Raw genomic sequence first — 17,275 nt, 5'->3', positions numbered from 1 at the left:
CTTGAAATGTGATCTTATCATAGAAAATACTATTTTTAGATAGAGATTTTTGTTTTAATAACAGAGTCAAGGTCTTGACCTTATGTTTCATCCCTAAAACTGGGACTCCGTGTGGAAATGTAGGGCTTCACTTTCTCAGTGGAAAACAACCATTCTAGTAGATTTTGTAAAAATTAAAATGATTCTTTTAGAGGGAATGCAATGTTTATTGTGTAAAGGATGTATATTTATTAATCAAGGATACAAGCCAAAACAAACACTATTAAAATTAACCAAAATGTTGACAGTTGATGTGAACTATTATTTCAGCTTGGTAAAGAAGATCTAGCTAAAGTTAATCAAGATAAGTTCCATTAAATGCATAAAGAAAATACAATAGTTCTGATACCATAAAAGTAATAATAATCTTTCAAATAACAAAGTATAATCGGTATAAATGCCTTAGTTTGGAGACAAAAATACATACACTGTGTGCTGAAAGCAGATGTGTCACAGACCATAGGTAGTGCTTCCTAGTTTTAATGCTTTGCACCCGAAGCCTGAGACAGTTCCCACCACCCAGGAATGCTAATGATGGGCACCATCTGACGACTAGCTGGAAAGAAACTATACAACATGACTCTGCCTATGAGCAGAGACTAATGATTTAAACACTTTCCTTCTCGGTGCAGATTAGACAATCAAGCCACATAGTCTTGACTAGTTAGAGGCCCACTCAGGGAGGCCAATTTTCTATCATACTACATCAACAGCAGATTCATACGGGTGAAATTTCCATCAACACTGAATCAAAATAGCAAATTCACAGCACTTTTCACAGTTCCCACACTGAGAAATAAAATTCAAGGAAAACATGGTATTATTTCATCTACAATTTACTAGCTCTTCCAGTGTTTCAGAGACTCAGGAATATATGAATAGGGCAAAAAATGGACATAGACCACGATACACAAATATCTTGATGAATCAGCCTACTGGTGCTGTTTATCAGGCTAATTAGATGCCAGTCTCCATCCAGGTGATGATAGCTCGTAAGGGTAACCTTCAACCTTAATATCCAAAAATGAAAGAAAAAGAAAGGTTAATTTAGTTGTTACCTAAATTTCATCATCTGCATTTGCCCACATTCTGATCTATTCCCACTAATGAAGACTTCCCCATAAGCTCCCAGGCTATGCCCCAATTAAAATATGACAGGTACACGAGAGATTAATTCAGCCAGTAACAATTGCCCCCAACATCAGGTTTCTGGTTTAAGCCAGATGAATTTCATCCACCTAAATCTAGTCTACCAAAAATATTTTTCAACCAAGCAACACTCTTAAGCACTGATTAGGTATAGTGAATGAAAATTAAGATCTAGGGGAACTGCCAACATTCATCAAGAGCAGAACATATTTCCCCTAACACTTCACAAATTAAAAGTCAAGGTTAGATTATTTCTCCCTACTCTAGGTCAACATACGTGAGAAAGGAGACTTCTTGTGATCTTTGGGTTGACATGTGTAGATGAGCACTTAAATTCAGACATGCTCTTTTATTGAACAAATGCTTGAAAAAGCACACATGGATAAGCTACATTAATACTTTCAGACCAGCCTTGCAACTAGAACCCTGACCCACCTGAACAGTGCTTGCATACCAACAAGAAGATTTAAATAAGCTACTGGAGAAGACCTTGGAAAACTTAGTTCATAATTCATATGCACAAGCTACCATAATCTCAATATGAACAGGGTTAAGAACCAAACTGAACGCACCTCAAAGTTAGAGAGGAATAAGCCCGTGTGTCTACTGGTTACACTATTTCATACTGATTATTTGTTATGGCACGTGAGAGGCAGTAGGCGAGAAAGATTCCAATTAGCTGTTGAGAAAATATGAACAAAATTAAACATACACGCACAAAGAATTAAAGAGCTCAGGATATGAATGTGTTCTCATTTTATTTGTAATTCACCAACAATTTTCTTCCTTAAATTTTTTTCCACCTGACTAATTAAGTTAGCTACTTCTTCAGTGCCTAGGTCACATTCAAAGACCCTAAAAAGCCTTTCTACTAACCATGACCCAGAACTTCACAACCGACACTAAGGGAAAATTCAGGAGTCATGGGTCAGCTACTGAAAAGAAAATGAACATATTGTTTATAATACACATCTTATCAAGCAAAATCCCAACCAATGTGGCCAAGTAATTTCTTGGATGTACTTGTGCTGTCCAGTACAATAGGCGTTAGCCTTATGTGGCTGCAGAGGACTTAAATGGAGTTAGAACAGCTGGAGTTTTAATGTTATCTGCTCCTTAGAACGAAGGTGGCTAGTAGCTGTTACATTGGTGCAGATTTAAATAGTAAGGAATGCTACTCTGTACATATATTGAGACTAGCCTTGCATTAGTCTTACTTTTATAACGCTAAATGTAAAAAAAAAAAAATCACTCCAAATCATACACAAACTTTTCATGCTACAGTGAGCAGCACAACTTGGGGGAAAAAATTCAATCTATAGTAGAGATTTGTGTGATCTATTTACAACCCATCAGCCAGTTGCAGCTGGGGGGGGGGGAGACTTTAATAAAGTTTTAGAACCCTGACTGATACTGATCACAGACTAAAAGCAAAATTCCTATCAATTTATCTTTCGACCAACTATGAGGGTAGTGTGTCCTCTCACAGTTAACTGCTTTCTGACAATATGTACTGGGCCTGAGATGTGGCTCAGTGGTACAGTGCGTGCACACTATTGCTAAGACTCTTGGTTCAAGTCCCATTCTCTCTCTCTCCCTCTCTCCCTCTCTCTCTCCTCTCTCTCTCTCTCTCTCTCTCTCTCTCTCTCTCACACACACACACACACACACACACACACACACACGTGTATGTATATATGTATGTTGTATACTTACTGGTAGGATTAAATTCTAAGCCTTACTTTTATAGGTTCAAGGCATGATTGGCTATGAGGCTATGACAATGGGAATTAAAATTTAGAGTTATTTGTAGTTGTGTAAAACACAGGAGTCAGGAAATCCTCCACTTAAAAAAATTAACTAAATAATGACTCAATTACAAATCAAAATCAATAATATACATCCCAATTAAGTCCCATTACTTCCCCCTAAGAAAAGCCAGAGGGCTGCTATCCTGTGATCAACAACTGACTGCTTTGTGAGAACTGAGACTTCTCTTACACCGTCTTCACGATCCAGTCTCCGAAGCAAAACTTCCATGTCTTAAAAGTGAAACCCAGCTGGGTGTGCTGGCGCATGCCTTTATTACATCACTTGAGAGGGAGAGGCAGGTGGATCTTCTTGAGTTCAAGGACAGCCTGGTCTAATTTTGAGTTCCAGGACAGCTAGGACTATATTGTAATTCTCTGTCTCAAAGAAACAAAGTCAAAAACAAAAACAAAAACAAAACCCTTCTCTTATACCTACAAGAATGAGACATTTCAAAAGAACAAAGAAAGCTTACCTGAAAGCAAGCAACTCCAAAAGAAATTCCAGCCACGACTCCCATTTCCGACTCTATAATTGTCATTACCTTTATAAAACAACCCTAAGGGCAGAGGAAAAGACGTTCAGTACAAACCAAGAAAGGTCTGCTCTTCTTCCTGGCAATTACTACTTCGATCAGCCAGCCGTCCACAGAACATGGTGGTGAACTACTATTAGCCCTGCATTATCATTTTCCTGACACCTAGCCTGTTTCATCTCCCCTCAGTCTCAACTACTTCCACCATTCGGATTGTGCATTGGAAAGCCGCTTGCTAGTTGTATGAAATGAAGTCCCAGCTACCCCGAAAACTTCAGATATGTATATCCATGCGAGTAACACTTGTGTCCATTTTGTGTTCCACTAAATCCTCAAACACCATCAAATACAAAGTGCTAAAAGGAGCCTTACCTCTTCATTAACTTTATCTGCATCCCTGTGTGGAAAACAACCTTCCTGTTTACAGCAACTCTTAGGAAATCCTATTTCCGAGTAATAATTAGTACCTTTCCAATCCCTGTAATTGGTGACACCACAACAATGCAACTGAAAAGAAAAAATTTAAAAAGGATTTGTAGTCGTTCATATTACTGGTTTGCAGGCAAACATTTACCCTTACGTCATCTTCGATTATAATATGTCACCCAAACAATAGGTAATATACTCGACAATCTCTCTTCTTGATGAATTCAAGAGACTGGCACTTGAACAATAAGCATCAAAGCTTTCGACTGGCTGTACTGCCCTGTCGTCGTTGGCACTAACAATGTTTGTCTATGATGTAGGTGGAGAGGAAGAGAACAAGGACACGCAGGGAGAAGAACACATAGCTGTGTAGGATCACCCCACACTAGTTTTCCACACAAGTGGGAAACAGCTGGCGGCCCAGAGCCAGCCAGCCTTTCCTCTGAAGCAATAAGGAATGTACTTCCCTCTTGAAAAGGCACCAGCTCTACCCACTTACCGTATGCTGGATCTTGTCTACAGCGTCACTTCTATAATCCCTTGTGGAATTGTATTCCTTCAAAGCGTTTTCATAGTTATTTTTAAAGCTGTTTTTAATCTGTATCAGAAAAGTAAAATGCCAGTCAACAAGCATTCAAAAAAATACTTTGATTCTTCTATAGCAAATAAGAAATTCTCCCATCTGCCCAATGGTTAATCTTTGATGTGTGGTAATTAACTTCCATGGTCCAATTCTGTCTACTAAGGGATATCGTTTGACTGAAAGGACTATCAAGTAAGATGTTATAATATCATACCTACAAGCTAAAGGGGCTATGAGAGCATGTACTTATCCAAATGGTAGCTGTATGCTGCTTTTTCTGCCTTCAGCCTAAATATTTCTCCATGCACAAGTCTGATGCCTATCCAATGGGGCTGTAACTTTTTCCTTCAGAAGACTGCACTGACAGTTCAAAGGGCACTTGAACACGCCCTCCCTACTTGATGAATGGCTTCACAACAGTGCCATGTTCAGTTGATTTTAATATACAACTATTAAGATTTTAATGATTTGCATTAATTATATCTTTTCAAAATGTGACTTCTGGGATAGTATTAATTTTATCATAAACTTTGCTCCTATTAGTAATGTTATAAAGGTCCACTTTAAGAGGTGTTTGTGCACCAAATTACAACTAGAAGCTAGTGTGACTGTGGTACCATTTTCTTCTAGTGATTATCATTCTACAAATTTTTGAATGCTCATTTACACTACAAGCATGTCAGAATTTTTACTGGAAATCCACTATTGTCAGATGCAGATTGAAAGCTCAGCGTGAAATACAGCTTGAAGTGGTTTTTAAAATTAATGAAAGCTGACGAACTGTGCTCCTTAATTTACCCAAGATAAGAGGGCAAATTTTAACGCAGTAGAATTGTCTAATTCAGGCTTACCTCATGTCTGAAAACAAATCCTACAATGGCGGCAACTAGTTCAACTAAGAAAATGAGTGTCAGAAACATCGCGTACTGTAAGATAAAAATTTTAAAAAAGTTCAAGTTAGTACAACAAGACTCAGCAGCTGCAAGGAGGGGGGTGGAATTCTGTGTCACCAATTCAACATATTTTCATTGGAAAGGGCAGGGAAAGCAGGATTAAAATGTCTACTTAAATATGGAAGCCAGTAATGGGACGGTTCGCTTTTTTTTTTTTTCATAAGGAAAGGGAAAAAGTGTAAACAGCTGTGGTCAGTTCTGAGAAACAAAGATGCTAGGCTAGCACATGTAAGACTATTCTAGGAAAACCAAGAATAGTCTAAAGAAATCAAGGACTCACCAGTTTTAACATCCATGCCGAGGCTCTACAGGTAGCAAAACAACCAAAGGTGCCCAACAGAATGATGACAGTGCCTGTGCCGATGAGCACAAAAGGGACATTGGTGGCCTTCTCATTTAAGAGGGAAAAATAATTTTCCAGGCTCACCTTGCCCCAAATGCCAACGGCAAGAAGGATAACACCAGTGATCTACGTGAGAAATCAGAGAAAGAAACAATTAGGCACCATACAAGCTTGTATCTTCTATCACAAACTCGGCAAGTGTCTAAGACACAATGTGTGCGAGAATTCATTTTAGCAGCCTGGTTGCCACAGTGCGATAGGTAAGGGGTGGGGGTGGGGGAGGGCAGGTGCCCATGATGTAGGAAAGGGTTCTGCAAATAAAAGAAGCTTATGGACAAGGCATCTTCTCAAAATTGCACACATCTGTTTTACTATGTAAAACACATACCCCATGGCATACGCGTCTAGGGATCAAAATTTCCTTAAGCAATTTACTCCCATCTGAGAAAGAAAGCCATCTTGTAAGGGGGAAGGTCAAAAGCATTTCTGGATTCCAGAAACTTCTTGCATCCCCATCCCCAATTTAGGGATGGACATAGGATACAAAGGGGTGGTACACAAAAGAAAAATCCAAGGATAGACTGGCAGGAATGGAATCACACCATACTTACCTGTGAAAAACTCCCCTCTTATGAAGCAGTGAAAAGAGAGATATTATTATGCAAAAGACCCCTCACAGGGAAGGAGACAAGTCTCTCATCTCCAAAGGTTCAGAGACACCGTGTGTGCTCTAGGAGACTTAACTCCGTTCTTCATCTCTCTCTCCGACCTGGATCTCCTGAGACATCTGGGTCCCACTTCAACCAGGCACCTCACATCAAGATCCCAGCGCCAATGCTACAACGCCCCGGCTCCAATCTCAGGGACCCCCCGCACTGTGGCCTAGACCACTCGTCACCAGGGCCGGGGTCTCCGGAACCATAGCCGCCCAAACCTCATCCCATTCCAGACCTGAGGTTCTCCGCTCCGGGTCACACCCACCACCTAAGCCAGGGTTCCCCAGCTGTTCCCGTGTCTCACCCAAAAGATGAAAGTGTAGATCAAGAGAACACTTTTGAAACAAGTAATGACTGGTTTAGTCTGCAGCCTCCGAGATGGGGACGCCATGACTAGCCCGAGACCCTGCGCCTCCGCACGGGGCGAACACTCGAGCCAGCCAGGCGCGGGAGTTCCCGAGTTTCCCCGGAAACTGCCGAAAACTTACGAGTATCTGCAACTGAGAAGAGCCGGAAACACGCTACGATTTTCTAGAGGGTCAAGTCTAGGAGGCTGTCCGGAAAGTTGCGACAATTTCGGAGCGCCCCCTGCTGGAGATTACTTATATAAAGGTTCTAGTGGAGCTTGCTTGTTCTTTTGTTCCTCCCATGGAATCTTTCCCGCCTATTGGACTTCATCAGTCTTTTTATACTTCATCGTTAAGTGGTCTATCACTGCCCGCAGTGCTGGAAGGGCCAGCCTTCCAGGTCCCTAGTGCCCTAAAAGAAAAGAATAAAAACAAAAATTAGACTGCCCTCCACTTGGATACGATTTTTGCTTCTCATGGGAACAGGGTAGGGATATTTTCTTCTAATCAAGTTTATATTACTTACATAAAATGTACATAAATACATATTAATTAATAAAGTGATAGAGACACCTTGATCTCCCTTTTTCCTGACGCATTAGTTCATTCCCTAGTGTTTTCTTTCTAGAAATGGAGAAGAATAATAATGGGGTGGCGGGGGGGAGACTATTCTAGTCTACACTTAGACTAGTACAAAGACTCAGCGTCAATATATTGATTGATATATATTCCTGTTTCTTTCATAAAAATATATCCTTTCATGAAAAATTATAATCTCTGGAAAACTGAGTTGAAACTAACACCAATCGTACAAATTTATATGTCCTTTGTCCATACAGTGAGACACAGCAGTGAAGTTTTATAATTGGATATTCAGACTTTTAAAATGTGAGAGTGAAAAATGCTATTTTCTCCTGCTAAATTATGTGTGTAAGTGCTTGCTTTGGTGTTATGTATTATGAACATATTGATCTATATTTTTTATATCAAAAAATACATATTGAGGATTTGTTTCTTTTCATTAAATGTGTGCTATCACTACAGGGCAATATCAGTCTCTATGCAATATACTTCGTATTCAATACAGACTTAACAGCCATGTTACATATTCATGGAAAACAAGATGCCCAAATTTTTCTACTTGAAATTTTGCTTGAAACACATGCTACCACAGAAACAGAGGACAGGAAAGTTCCATTGACTTGATCCTGCAAAGCTTTCCTGTGCTTTAAATATTGACCTAGGACCAGTTCCTATAACACCCAACCAGATGTCTGCAGTCCAAGGAAATAACACTTGGAAAATGAGGTACTTCATTGCCAGGGTTTATACTAAGTTTTATCCCCAAATTACAAAGATGTGATACACAAATGCATGGAAAATGGAGTGTGTGTGTGTGTGTGTGTGTGTGTGTGTGTGTGTGTCTGTGCCGGGTCCGTGTGTCTGTGTGTGAATGTCCTGTGTCTGTGTGTGTGTCTGTGGGTCTGTGTGTGTGTCTGTGTCTGTGTGTCTGTGTGTCTGTGTGTGTGTGTCTCTGTGTGTGTCTGTGTCTGTGTATCTGTGTGTCTGTGTGTGTGTGTGTCTGTGCCGGGTCCGTGTGTCTGTGTGTGAATGTCCTGTGTCTGTGTGTGTGTCTGTGGGTCTGTGTGTGTGTCTGTGTCTGTGTGTCTGTGTGTCTGTGTGTGTGTCTGTGTGTCTGTGTGTGTGTGTCTCTGTGTGTGTCTGTGTCTGTGTATCTGTGTGTCTGTGTGTGTGTGTGTCTGTGCCGGGTCCGTGTGTCTGTGCGTGAATGTCCTGTGTCTGTGTGTGTGTCTGTGGGTCTGTGTGTGTGTCTGTGTCTGTGTGTCTGTGTGTCTGTGTGTGTGTGTCTCTGTGTGTGTCTGTGTCTGTGTATCTGTGTGTCTGTGTGTGTGTGTCTGTGTGACTGTGTGTCTACATGTGTGTCTGTGTGTGTGTCTGTGTGTGTGTCTGTGTGTGTCTGTGTGCCTGTGTGTGTCTGTGTGTCTGTGTGTGTCTGTGTGTCTGTGTGTGTTTGTGTGTCTGTGTGTCTCTGTGTGTCTGTGTGTGTGTGTCTGTGTGCCTGTGTGTGTCTGTGTGTCTGTGTGTGTGTCTGTGTCTATGTGTGTGTCTGTGTGTCTACATGTGTGTCTGTGTGTGTGTCTGTGTGTCTGTGTGTGTGTCTCTGTGTGTGTGTCTGCGTCTGTGTGAGTGTCCGTGTGTGTCTGTGTCTGTGTGTTTGTCTGTATGTGTGTCTGTGTGTTTTTGTGTGTATCTGTTTCTGTGTGTGTGTCTGTGTGTGTGTCTGTCTGTGTGTCTGTGTCTGTGTGTCTGTGTGTGTCTCTGCGTGTGTCTCTGCGTGTGTGTTTGTGTGTCTGTGTCTGTGTGTCTGTCTGTGTGCGTGTGTCTCTGCGTGTGTGTCTGTGTGTCTGTGTGTGTCTCTGCGTGTGTCTGTGTGTGTTGTGTGTCTGTGTGTCTGTGTGTGTCTGTGTGTCTGTGTGTGTGTCTGTGTCTATGTGTGTGTCTGTGTGTCTACATGTGTGTCTGTGTGTGTGTCTGTGTGTCTGTGTGTGTGTCTCTGTGTGTGTGTCTGCGTCTGTGTGAGTGTCCGTGTGTGTCTGTGTCTGTGTGTTTGTCTGTATGTGTGTCTGTGTGTTTTTGTGTGTATCTGTTTCTGTGTGTCTGTGTGTGTGTCTGTCTGTGTGTCTGTGTCTGTGTGTCTGTGTGTGTCTCTGCGTGTGTCTCTGCGTGTGTGTTTGTGTGTCTGTGTCTGTGTGTCTGTCTGTGTGCGTGTGTCTCTGCGTGTGTGTCTGTGTGTCTGTGTGTGTCTCTGCGTGTGTCTGTGTGTGTTGTGTGTCTGTGTGTCTGTGTGTGTCTGTGTGTGTCTGTGTTTGTGTCTGTGTGTCTCTGTTTGTGTCTGTGTGTGTCAGTGTCTGTGTGTCTGTGTCTGTGTGTCTGTGTGTGTGTCTGTGTGTCTGTGTGTTTCTGTGTTTGTGTGTCTGTGTCTCTGTGTGTCTGTGTGTGTGTCTGTGTGTGTGTCTCTGTGTGTCTGTGTGTGTGTCTGTGTGTGTCTCTGTTTGTCTGTGTGTGTGTGTCTGTGTATGTGTGTGTCTCTGTGTGTCTGTGTATGTGTCTGTGTGTGTTTCTGTGTCTCTGTGTCTGTGTGTCTGTGTGTGTCTGTGTGTATGTGTCTGTGTGTGTTTCTGTGTCTCTGTGTCTGTGTGTCTGTGTGTGTGTCTGTGTGTGTGTCTCTGTGTGTCTGTGTGTGTGTGTCTGTGTGTGTGTCTCTGTGTGTCTGTGTGTGTCTCTGTGTATGTGTGTGTCTCTGTGTGTCTGTGTCTGTGTCTCTGTGTATGTGTGTGTCTCTGTGTGTCTGTGTATGTGTCTGTGTATGTGTGTCTGTGTGTGTCTGTGTCTCTGTGTGTGTGTCTCTGTGTCTCTGTGTGTGGGTCTCTGTGTGTGTCTCTGCGTGTGTGTCTCTGTGTGTGTGTTTGTGTGTCTGTGTGTGTGTGTCTGTGTCTGTGTGTGTCTGTGTGTGTGTCTGTGTGTGTGTCTGTCTGTGTGTGTGTCTGTGTGTCTGTGTCTGTGTGTCAGTGTGTGTCTGTGTCTGTGTGTCTGTGTGTGTCTGTGTGTGTGTCTGTGTGTTTTTGTGTGTGTGTCTGTGTGTCTGTGTGTGTTTGTGTGTGTGTGTCTGTGTGTCTGTGTGTGTGTCTGTGTCTGTGTGTCTGTGTATATCTGTGTGTGTGTCTGTGTGTGTCTCTGTGTCTGTGTGTGTGTGTCTGTGTCTTTGTGTGTGTCTGTGTGTTTCTGTGTGTGTCTGTGTGTGTGTGTGTCTGTGTCTGTGTATCTGTGTGTCTGTGTCTGTGTCTCTGCGTGTGTCTCTGTGTCTGTGTGTCTGTGTGTGTGTCTCTGTGTGTGTGTGTCTGTGTGTCTCTGTGTGTGTCTCTGTGTGTGTGTGTCTGTGTGTGTCTGTGTGTGTGTCTGTGTGTCTGTGTGTCTGTGTCTGTGTGTCTGTGTCTGTGTGTCTGTGTGTGTGTCTGTGTGTGTCTCTGTGTGTCTGTGTGTGTCTGTGTGTGTGTCTGTGTGTGTGTCTCTGTGTGTGTGTGTCTGTGTGTGTCTGTGTCTTTGTGTGTGTGTCTCTGGGTGTGTGTCTCTGTGTGTGTCTCTGTGTGTGTGTCTGTGTCTGTGTGTCTCTGTGTATGTCTCTGTGTGTGTGTCTGTGTGTGTCTCTGTGTGTTGTGTGTCTGTGTCTGTGTGTGTGTCTGTGTGTCTCTGTGTGTCTGTGTGTGTCTGTGTCTCTGTGTCTCTGTGTCTGTGTGTCTGTGTGTGTCTGTGTTTGTGTGTCTGTGTGTGTCTGTGTTTGTGTCTGTGTGTGTGTCTGTGTCTGTGTGTCTGTGTCTCTGTGTCTTTGTCTGTGTGTCTGTGTGTTTGCATGTGTCTGTGTGTCTGTGTCTGTGTGTGTGTCTGTGTGTGTCTGTGTGTCTGTGTGTGTCTGTGTGTGTGTGTCTGTGTCTTTGTTTGTGTCTGTGTGTGTGTATCAAACCAACCAGATACACGTCTTTTTTCACCAATCACGCGTGGTGTGTGTGTGTGTGTCTGTGTGTGTGTGTGTGTGTGTGTGTGTGTGTGTGTGTGTGTGTGTGTGTTTGTGAAGGGAAGAGAACATACTCCTATAAACACTTGGAGGTAAAGTCACCAGGAAATATTGCAGACATCCAGCTCTTAAAATATGTTTACCATAGCTGCAGAAGGGCCTCTGAGGGAACCCGGCTGTTAAGTACATGTAAAGCTTCATTCTTATCCGAGGAGTCCCGTATTAAAAACAACAAACATCAAAGGAAGTCTCGCTAACTCCTTGTCATCCTGAAAAGAAGGTTTCCTCTGAAGTTTAGATTTGTTCCATGGCCCGGGAGGGATTTTCATTGTAAGCCTGAGAGCGAAGTAATATGTCTGTGGCTGAAGCAAAAACAAAACAGCTCCAGCTCAAAGGCACGTCCTAGTTCCAAGAATGTGTTGACTTTCCTTCTCCCTTCCTCCGCCACTCACAACGCTGCTTTGTGGGAAGGACAGCCAGTGCCAAACTAAACCGAAAACTGACATGGAACTTAGTATTCCTATGGCCACACCACCTCGTACCAGGGCCTCCTTCCTTACTACACCCAGATTCTCCCTGCCATGCCACCAAATCCAGAAGCTCAGTTTAGTTCAAATCTAGCCTGGGGTCTGGATCCCAAACCAAAATGACAGTTGAGTTCCATCTAAAGCAGCTTAACATATGCTTCTCTAAGCCATAAGCTAAATGTATTCCTTCCAGTACTGTTGGCTGCAGTACTGAGTGCCATGGACCAACCAGTGCTGCTAAGCCCTTGCTCCCCGCTCCCTCCTGCCTACATCACAAAGCTCCTGTTATGAGCTCAAACCTAACTACTCTCCTCAGCTTGCAGGTGAAAACCCAGGTTCAGAGTGGCTGAGTAACTTGCCTAAGCCTAAGCCCCGCATACCTCTGCTTCCTTCATCAGACACAGGGCACGCTCTGAAACGAGACATGACTAACATAAAAACCAGCAGCTATCTTGAGTCAGGCGGAGCCAAGATTGTTCCTGCTCAGACTCTGAATCACAAATAGGTGCTCTGCAGAGTCCCTGAAGGGCCCGCTGCCCCCAGTGCCACCATGCCCTTGGGGAGGGAGAACTTCGCCTTTCCCTAACATTCAATCACTTATGTAGTAACACCATCTCTCAGTGGTAAGGCGGAGACTCCAATCTTTCTCTTTTCCTAGCGCAATCTGTTATTTTCTCTACATTTTGGGTAAGACGAATATACTCGATCCCAAAAATGTAAGAAAATATTTTCCTTAAATATTTTGCTACTTACGCTGTGTAACATTTAGTAGAGATTTGTGTCTCCTATCAAATTCCTGTAACCTTCAAGATTAGGGTTAAGTGGTTTTCTTTGGCAGACATCAGGCCCGGGAAACACCATAAACAAGAACTCACTTTTAAGTCAGATGTCCTCTGTGGCACCCCAATCCCTTAACCCTATTAAACCCTCAAACAAAATCTTAACTCATTCCCCACTGGCCCGCAAACATGGAATATCTGCTACACACCAAGCCCAATAGGATTATCTTCTGAACAAGGCTTGCTTCCTATTCCCTGCCCACCTTTGAACATTAAAGCCATTTCCTCTACTCAAAGACCCCCTTCACCCCAACTCGGTGACAACGTTCTCCCTCCCCCATCCCAGCCCTCTAACATTATTAGTTCTTGTAGTCTCACTACCTTCTGATATTAACTTAGACCATCAGTCAGTTACTGGAGTACCCACTTACCTACTCTACATCCTGATGTCTAGATGTTCAGAAACTACTGAAGAGCCTGTGGGACGGGGCCGCTGCACCTCCTTTTAAGCCCTCTGAGCACCTAGGTCACAATGCTTCATTGATGACCTCATCCAGTTTTCAGCCAATCCCTGTTGAGCACATGGCTCAGTAAGATCATGGCTGGTCTAGGAGTAACAGCTTATTTAGTTACTCAAGGACTAACTACTTAAATCAAATGAAAACTGTCTAAATCATTCTAGTATTACACTGTCACAAAGCAGATAAATTAATCTGAGCTACATAATGTCTTCAGGCATTCCTATTCTGTCTTTGAAACCAGTAAAAAAGTCAGTGTATTTTATCTCTTGTTCACATAAGAGCCTTAGTATTTTTACTTCCTTATCCTTTTCCTAACATGCCTGTACTTTCTCTTGGCTAAACACATGGGATAAAATTTAAAAACACCTCCCAGTTATTTTCTTAAAATTTAATATTGGGTGTTTTACCATCTTATACATTGTAATTTCATCAACTGCTCAACATATGCAATGTTAAAGCTTACTTTCCTGAATGGTCATATCTTTTTATGCCCTATTATGTCTGCATGTTCCCACTATTTCTTCTTTAATTGTCTTTTCTATGTCTGTCTTTTCTTGTAACTTATTGAGACAGGGTCTCAGTATGTTGTCCTAGCTGGCCTGAACTTGCTATGTAGACCAGGCTGGCTTCAAACTTAGGAAGATCTCCCTGCCTCTGTCTTTTGAGTGCTGGGATTAAAGGCATGTACCACCACACCTGGCCTTGTAGTGATATATTGTGTACCCTAATAAACTTGCCTGGATATCAGAGGACAGAGCCAGCCACTAGATTAGACATAGAGGCCAGACAGTGGTGGCACACACACCCTTAATCCTAGCACTTGGGAGGCAGAGATCCATCTGGATCTCTGTGAGTTCAAGGCCACTCTAGAAACAGAGCCAAGCACACACCTTTAATCCCAGTGCTGGGAAGCACACACGTCTTTAATCCCAGGAAGTGATGGCAGGGTGAAGAAAGGTATACAAGGCATGAGGAGACAGGAACTAAGGCTGAGGATTTTAGTCAGAGGATTTGTGGAGTTGGTGAGGTAATAATAGGTGGTGGCTGTGGCTTGCTCTGCTTCTCTGATCTTTCAGCTTTCATCCTGATATCTGGGTCTGTATTTTTTATTAAAAGACCATCTTAGATTCGAAGAACACAACCTTATTTATTTTTATGTGTGAATGTTTAGCCTGCATATATGCATCTTTGAGCTTCATTGAGATCACAAAAAGAAGACAAACAACTATCTAGTATTCTTAAGAGAACAAACCTTATCGAATGTTTAAAGGCTTCATGTTGACATTCTTTTTTTTTCTAGTTTTTTGAGATAGAGTTTCACTGTGTAACCACCCTGGCTGTCCTAGAACTTGCTCTGTAGACCAAGCTGGCCTTAAACTCACAGAGATCCACCTGCTTCTGCCTCCCAAGTTCTGGGATTACCCCCCAAGGGCTGCAATTAAAGGCCACCAACCCACACCCACACCCCGCCACCCCACCACCACCACCCCAGGCATATTATCATTCTTAAGTTGAAAATGATACTGAATTTTAATAAATTTAACATGTGTTTTGTCTGTATTATCTTTTCTTTCCAACCAAACACAGAGAGAGGTGGTTTTGTTTAACTGTATACTCCTCCGAGGTATAGTATTTTCTACACAAAGCAGGTGCTGCAGAAGTGTGTGTGTGTGTGTGTGTGTGTGTGTGTGTGTGTGTGTGTGTGTGTGTGTGTGTTTGACTCCAGCTGTTCTGGGCGAGACACATACATCCTTGTGCTTCCCAGGAGTGCTGTCCGCTCACATATGCCCTTACTTGAGGCCTTCTGGAACATCCTCATCCTAGCCTGAGCCAGGCTCTCTGTTGGGAGCTGGAAATATAAAGAAGAGTGGAGATAAGAACCTGGCACAATACAGGCCTTTACAGTCTATTAGGGGTCAGACATAAGTCAAGGACAATGGCAATAACCGTGATGTGTATGCAGTAATTAAGACGTATGTGAATTGTGCTGTGGGAGGCAAAAGAAGGGAAGTAAACTCCCTCTGACTCACTGAGCTGGGGCTTCTCGGGAGATAGGGTTTTCAACTGGCCGAGAAAAGAGGGAGGGATTTGTGAAAGTGTCAAAGGAATGGATGAAACTCAGTGTGTTGGGAATGAAGAGTAATGAGATGAATGCCCCAAACTAGGCTGAAGGCGGATGTGGGCTTGCTTGTGAAGGAACAGTATGACGTGTGGGGTCGTACCAAAGAACGGCTGTTCGCTAGGCCAAGTCCGAGCCAGAGCCAGTGCCACTGAAGGAGTTATTTTGGGAAGCCAACAACCTGGTAAAATATATATTATTATTTCGCCTTTACCTACCCCCCTACACACAAAGAGAGAGAAAGAAGCAGAGAGACAGAGACAGAGACACAGAGTTCATGTATTCACTTTGGATCTTCTGACCCTAGCTTATTTATTCAACTTTGTTTACTATGACTCTCTTGAACACCCACCAGCCCCCACAACCTAACAGTGAACCCCAGTTTATGTCATTTCTTTTGCCTGAAAATAGATCAAGGCTAATTCTTTCCACCTGACCCCCTTCCTCTGGCCTCCTAGAGTCCACAGAGACTAGGCTGTAGTTTGTGGTGTTTTGTTGCTATTTGGTGTATTGTTCTCCAGATGTCCGAGGCATCCCTCTCTCCTGTATGCACATAAATTGTCTGGGAAGTGGATGCAAGCTCTATAAGATCAAGTGAACCACATTCCTTGCTCAACACTGTATCACTGATGCTACCCTTATTCGTTCTGAACAACAAAGGTTCTCCAAACACATTCAAAGGTCATTAAGCACATTTTTTGTTTGATGTGATTTTTTTAAATTTTTTTTTACTGAAGCTTTTCAGTTGTCTAGAGCAATATAAAGCACATAGTAGATGCTCAATATGTATTTGTCAAATTAATTATAAAAATGACTATCAAGATATTAGGGATTTTATCTGTTTTATCCACCATTCTGCCCAGCACTCTTTCACATTAGGTACTTGAAAACTGTATTAAATAATGAGGCACAATTGTGTCCTTTACTTTCTTATATAGTGCTACACTTTTGAACCATGGTAGATATTCAGTACATATATGTAATTGGTGGTTTAAAAATGAAATAGATTTAAGGTTTACTATTGAACTTTGTAAAATTATGGACCCAATTCTTCCCTTGATAATCAAGATATTATAAATGCACTTATACACACAGAGCAATTTTTTTCATCTACAACTACTGACTTTTTTCTTTGTGAAAGAATACTGATTCTTAGTCAGTGTGGTGGCACATGCCTTTAATCCCAGCACTCAGGAGGCAGAGGCAGGCAGATCTTGGAGTTCGAGGCCAGCCTGGTCTATGGAGTGAGTTCCAGGATAGCCAGGGCTACACAGAGAAACCCTGTCTTGAAAACAACAACAACAAAATACCGATTCTTTCACAATTTTATATACATATAAAAATGTACTTTGTTACACACACACACAAGTTATTTACATATAGTCCACGGAACCCATTTAGTGTGCTCTTTTTTTTTTTTTTTTGGTTTTTCGAGACAGGGTTTCTCTGTGTAGCTTTGCGCCTTTCCTGGGACTCACTCTGTAGCCCAGGCTGGCCTCGAACTCACAGAGATCCGCTTGCCTCTGCCTCCTGAGTGCTGGGATTAAAGGCGTACACCATCACCGCCCGGCTTTAGTGTGCTCTTATAGGCACATATTTGGGGCTGAACACTTGGGATAAAATACGAGGTTGTGAGTTTGAGAGGGAGTTGTGAGGGCATGGAAGGAGTTCAGAAGCTGGAAGGGAGGAGTGGGAATTCAGGTAAATGCAGAGCTCATGCTGGCAATTCTCAAAACAGAAAAAAACTGAGGTTTTCTTTCTTTTTAAGGAGAGGGATGTACTTGGGTCATAGGACCTCTCCTGTCACCTCCCCAGACACCAAATGACTCCAAATTCCT

At 42.6% G+C, this 17,275-nt stretch overlaps 1 protein-coding gene across 2 annotated transcripts; it reads right to left on the bottom strand.

Annotated features, from left to right (window-relative positions):
* Positions 1-859: 859 nt before the first annotated feature.
* On the bottom strand, positions 860-13,344 carry Tspan6 (tetraspanin 6). 2 transcript variants are annotated; one of them, XM_042269706.2, is made up of 9 exons: positions 13,229-13,344; positions 7,042-7,312; positions 5,775-5,963; positions 5,393-5,467; positions 4,458-4,556; positions 3,905-4,039; positions 3,473-3,556; positions 1,761-1,867; positions 860-1,049 (listed from the first exon to the last, which is right to left on the bottom strand). In XM_042269706.2, the coding sequence occupies exons 3-8, from the start codon at positions 5,784-5,786 to the stop codon at positions 1,799-1,801; spliced, it is 474 nt and encodes a 157-aa protein (XP_042125640.1). In that variant the 5' UTR covers positions 5,787-5,963; positions 7,042-7,312; positions 13,229-13,344; the 3' UTR covers positions 860-1,049; positions 1,761-1,798. The 2 variants fall into 2 exon arrangements, with proteins under 2 accessions (XP_042125640.1, XP_006986476.1); XM_006986414.4 differs by lacking the exons at positions 7,042-7,312; positions 13,229-13,344 and adding an exon at positions 6,858-7,007.
* Positions 13,345-17,275: the final 3,931 nt, after the last annotated feature.

Source organism: Peromyscus maniculatus, chromosome X, assembly GCF_049852395.1.
Source record: "Peromyscus maniculatus bairdii isolate BWxNUB_F1_BW_parent chromosome X, HU_Pman_BW_mat_3.1, whole genome shotgun sequence".
Taxonomy (NCBI): domain Eukaryota; kingdom Metazoa; phylum Chordata; class Mammalia; order Rodentia; family Cricetidae; genus Peromyscus; species Peromyscus maniculatus.
This window is presented reverse-complemented; position numbering and strand designations above follow the sequence as displayed.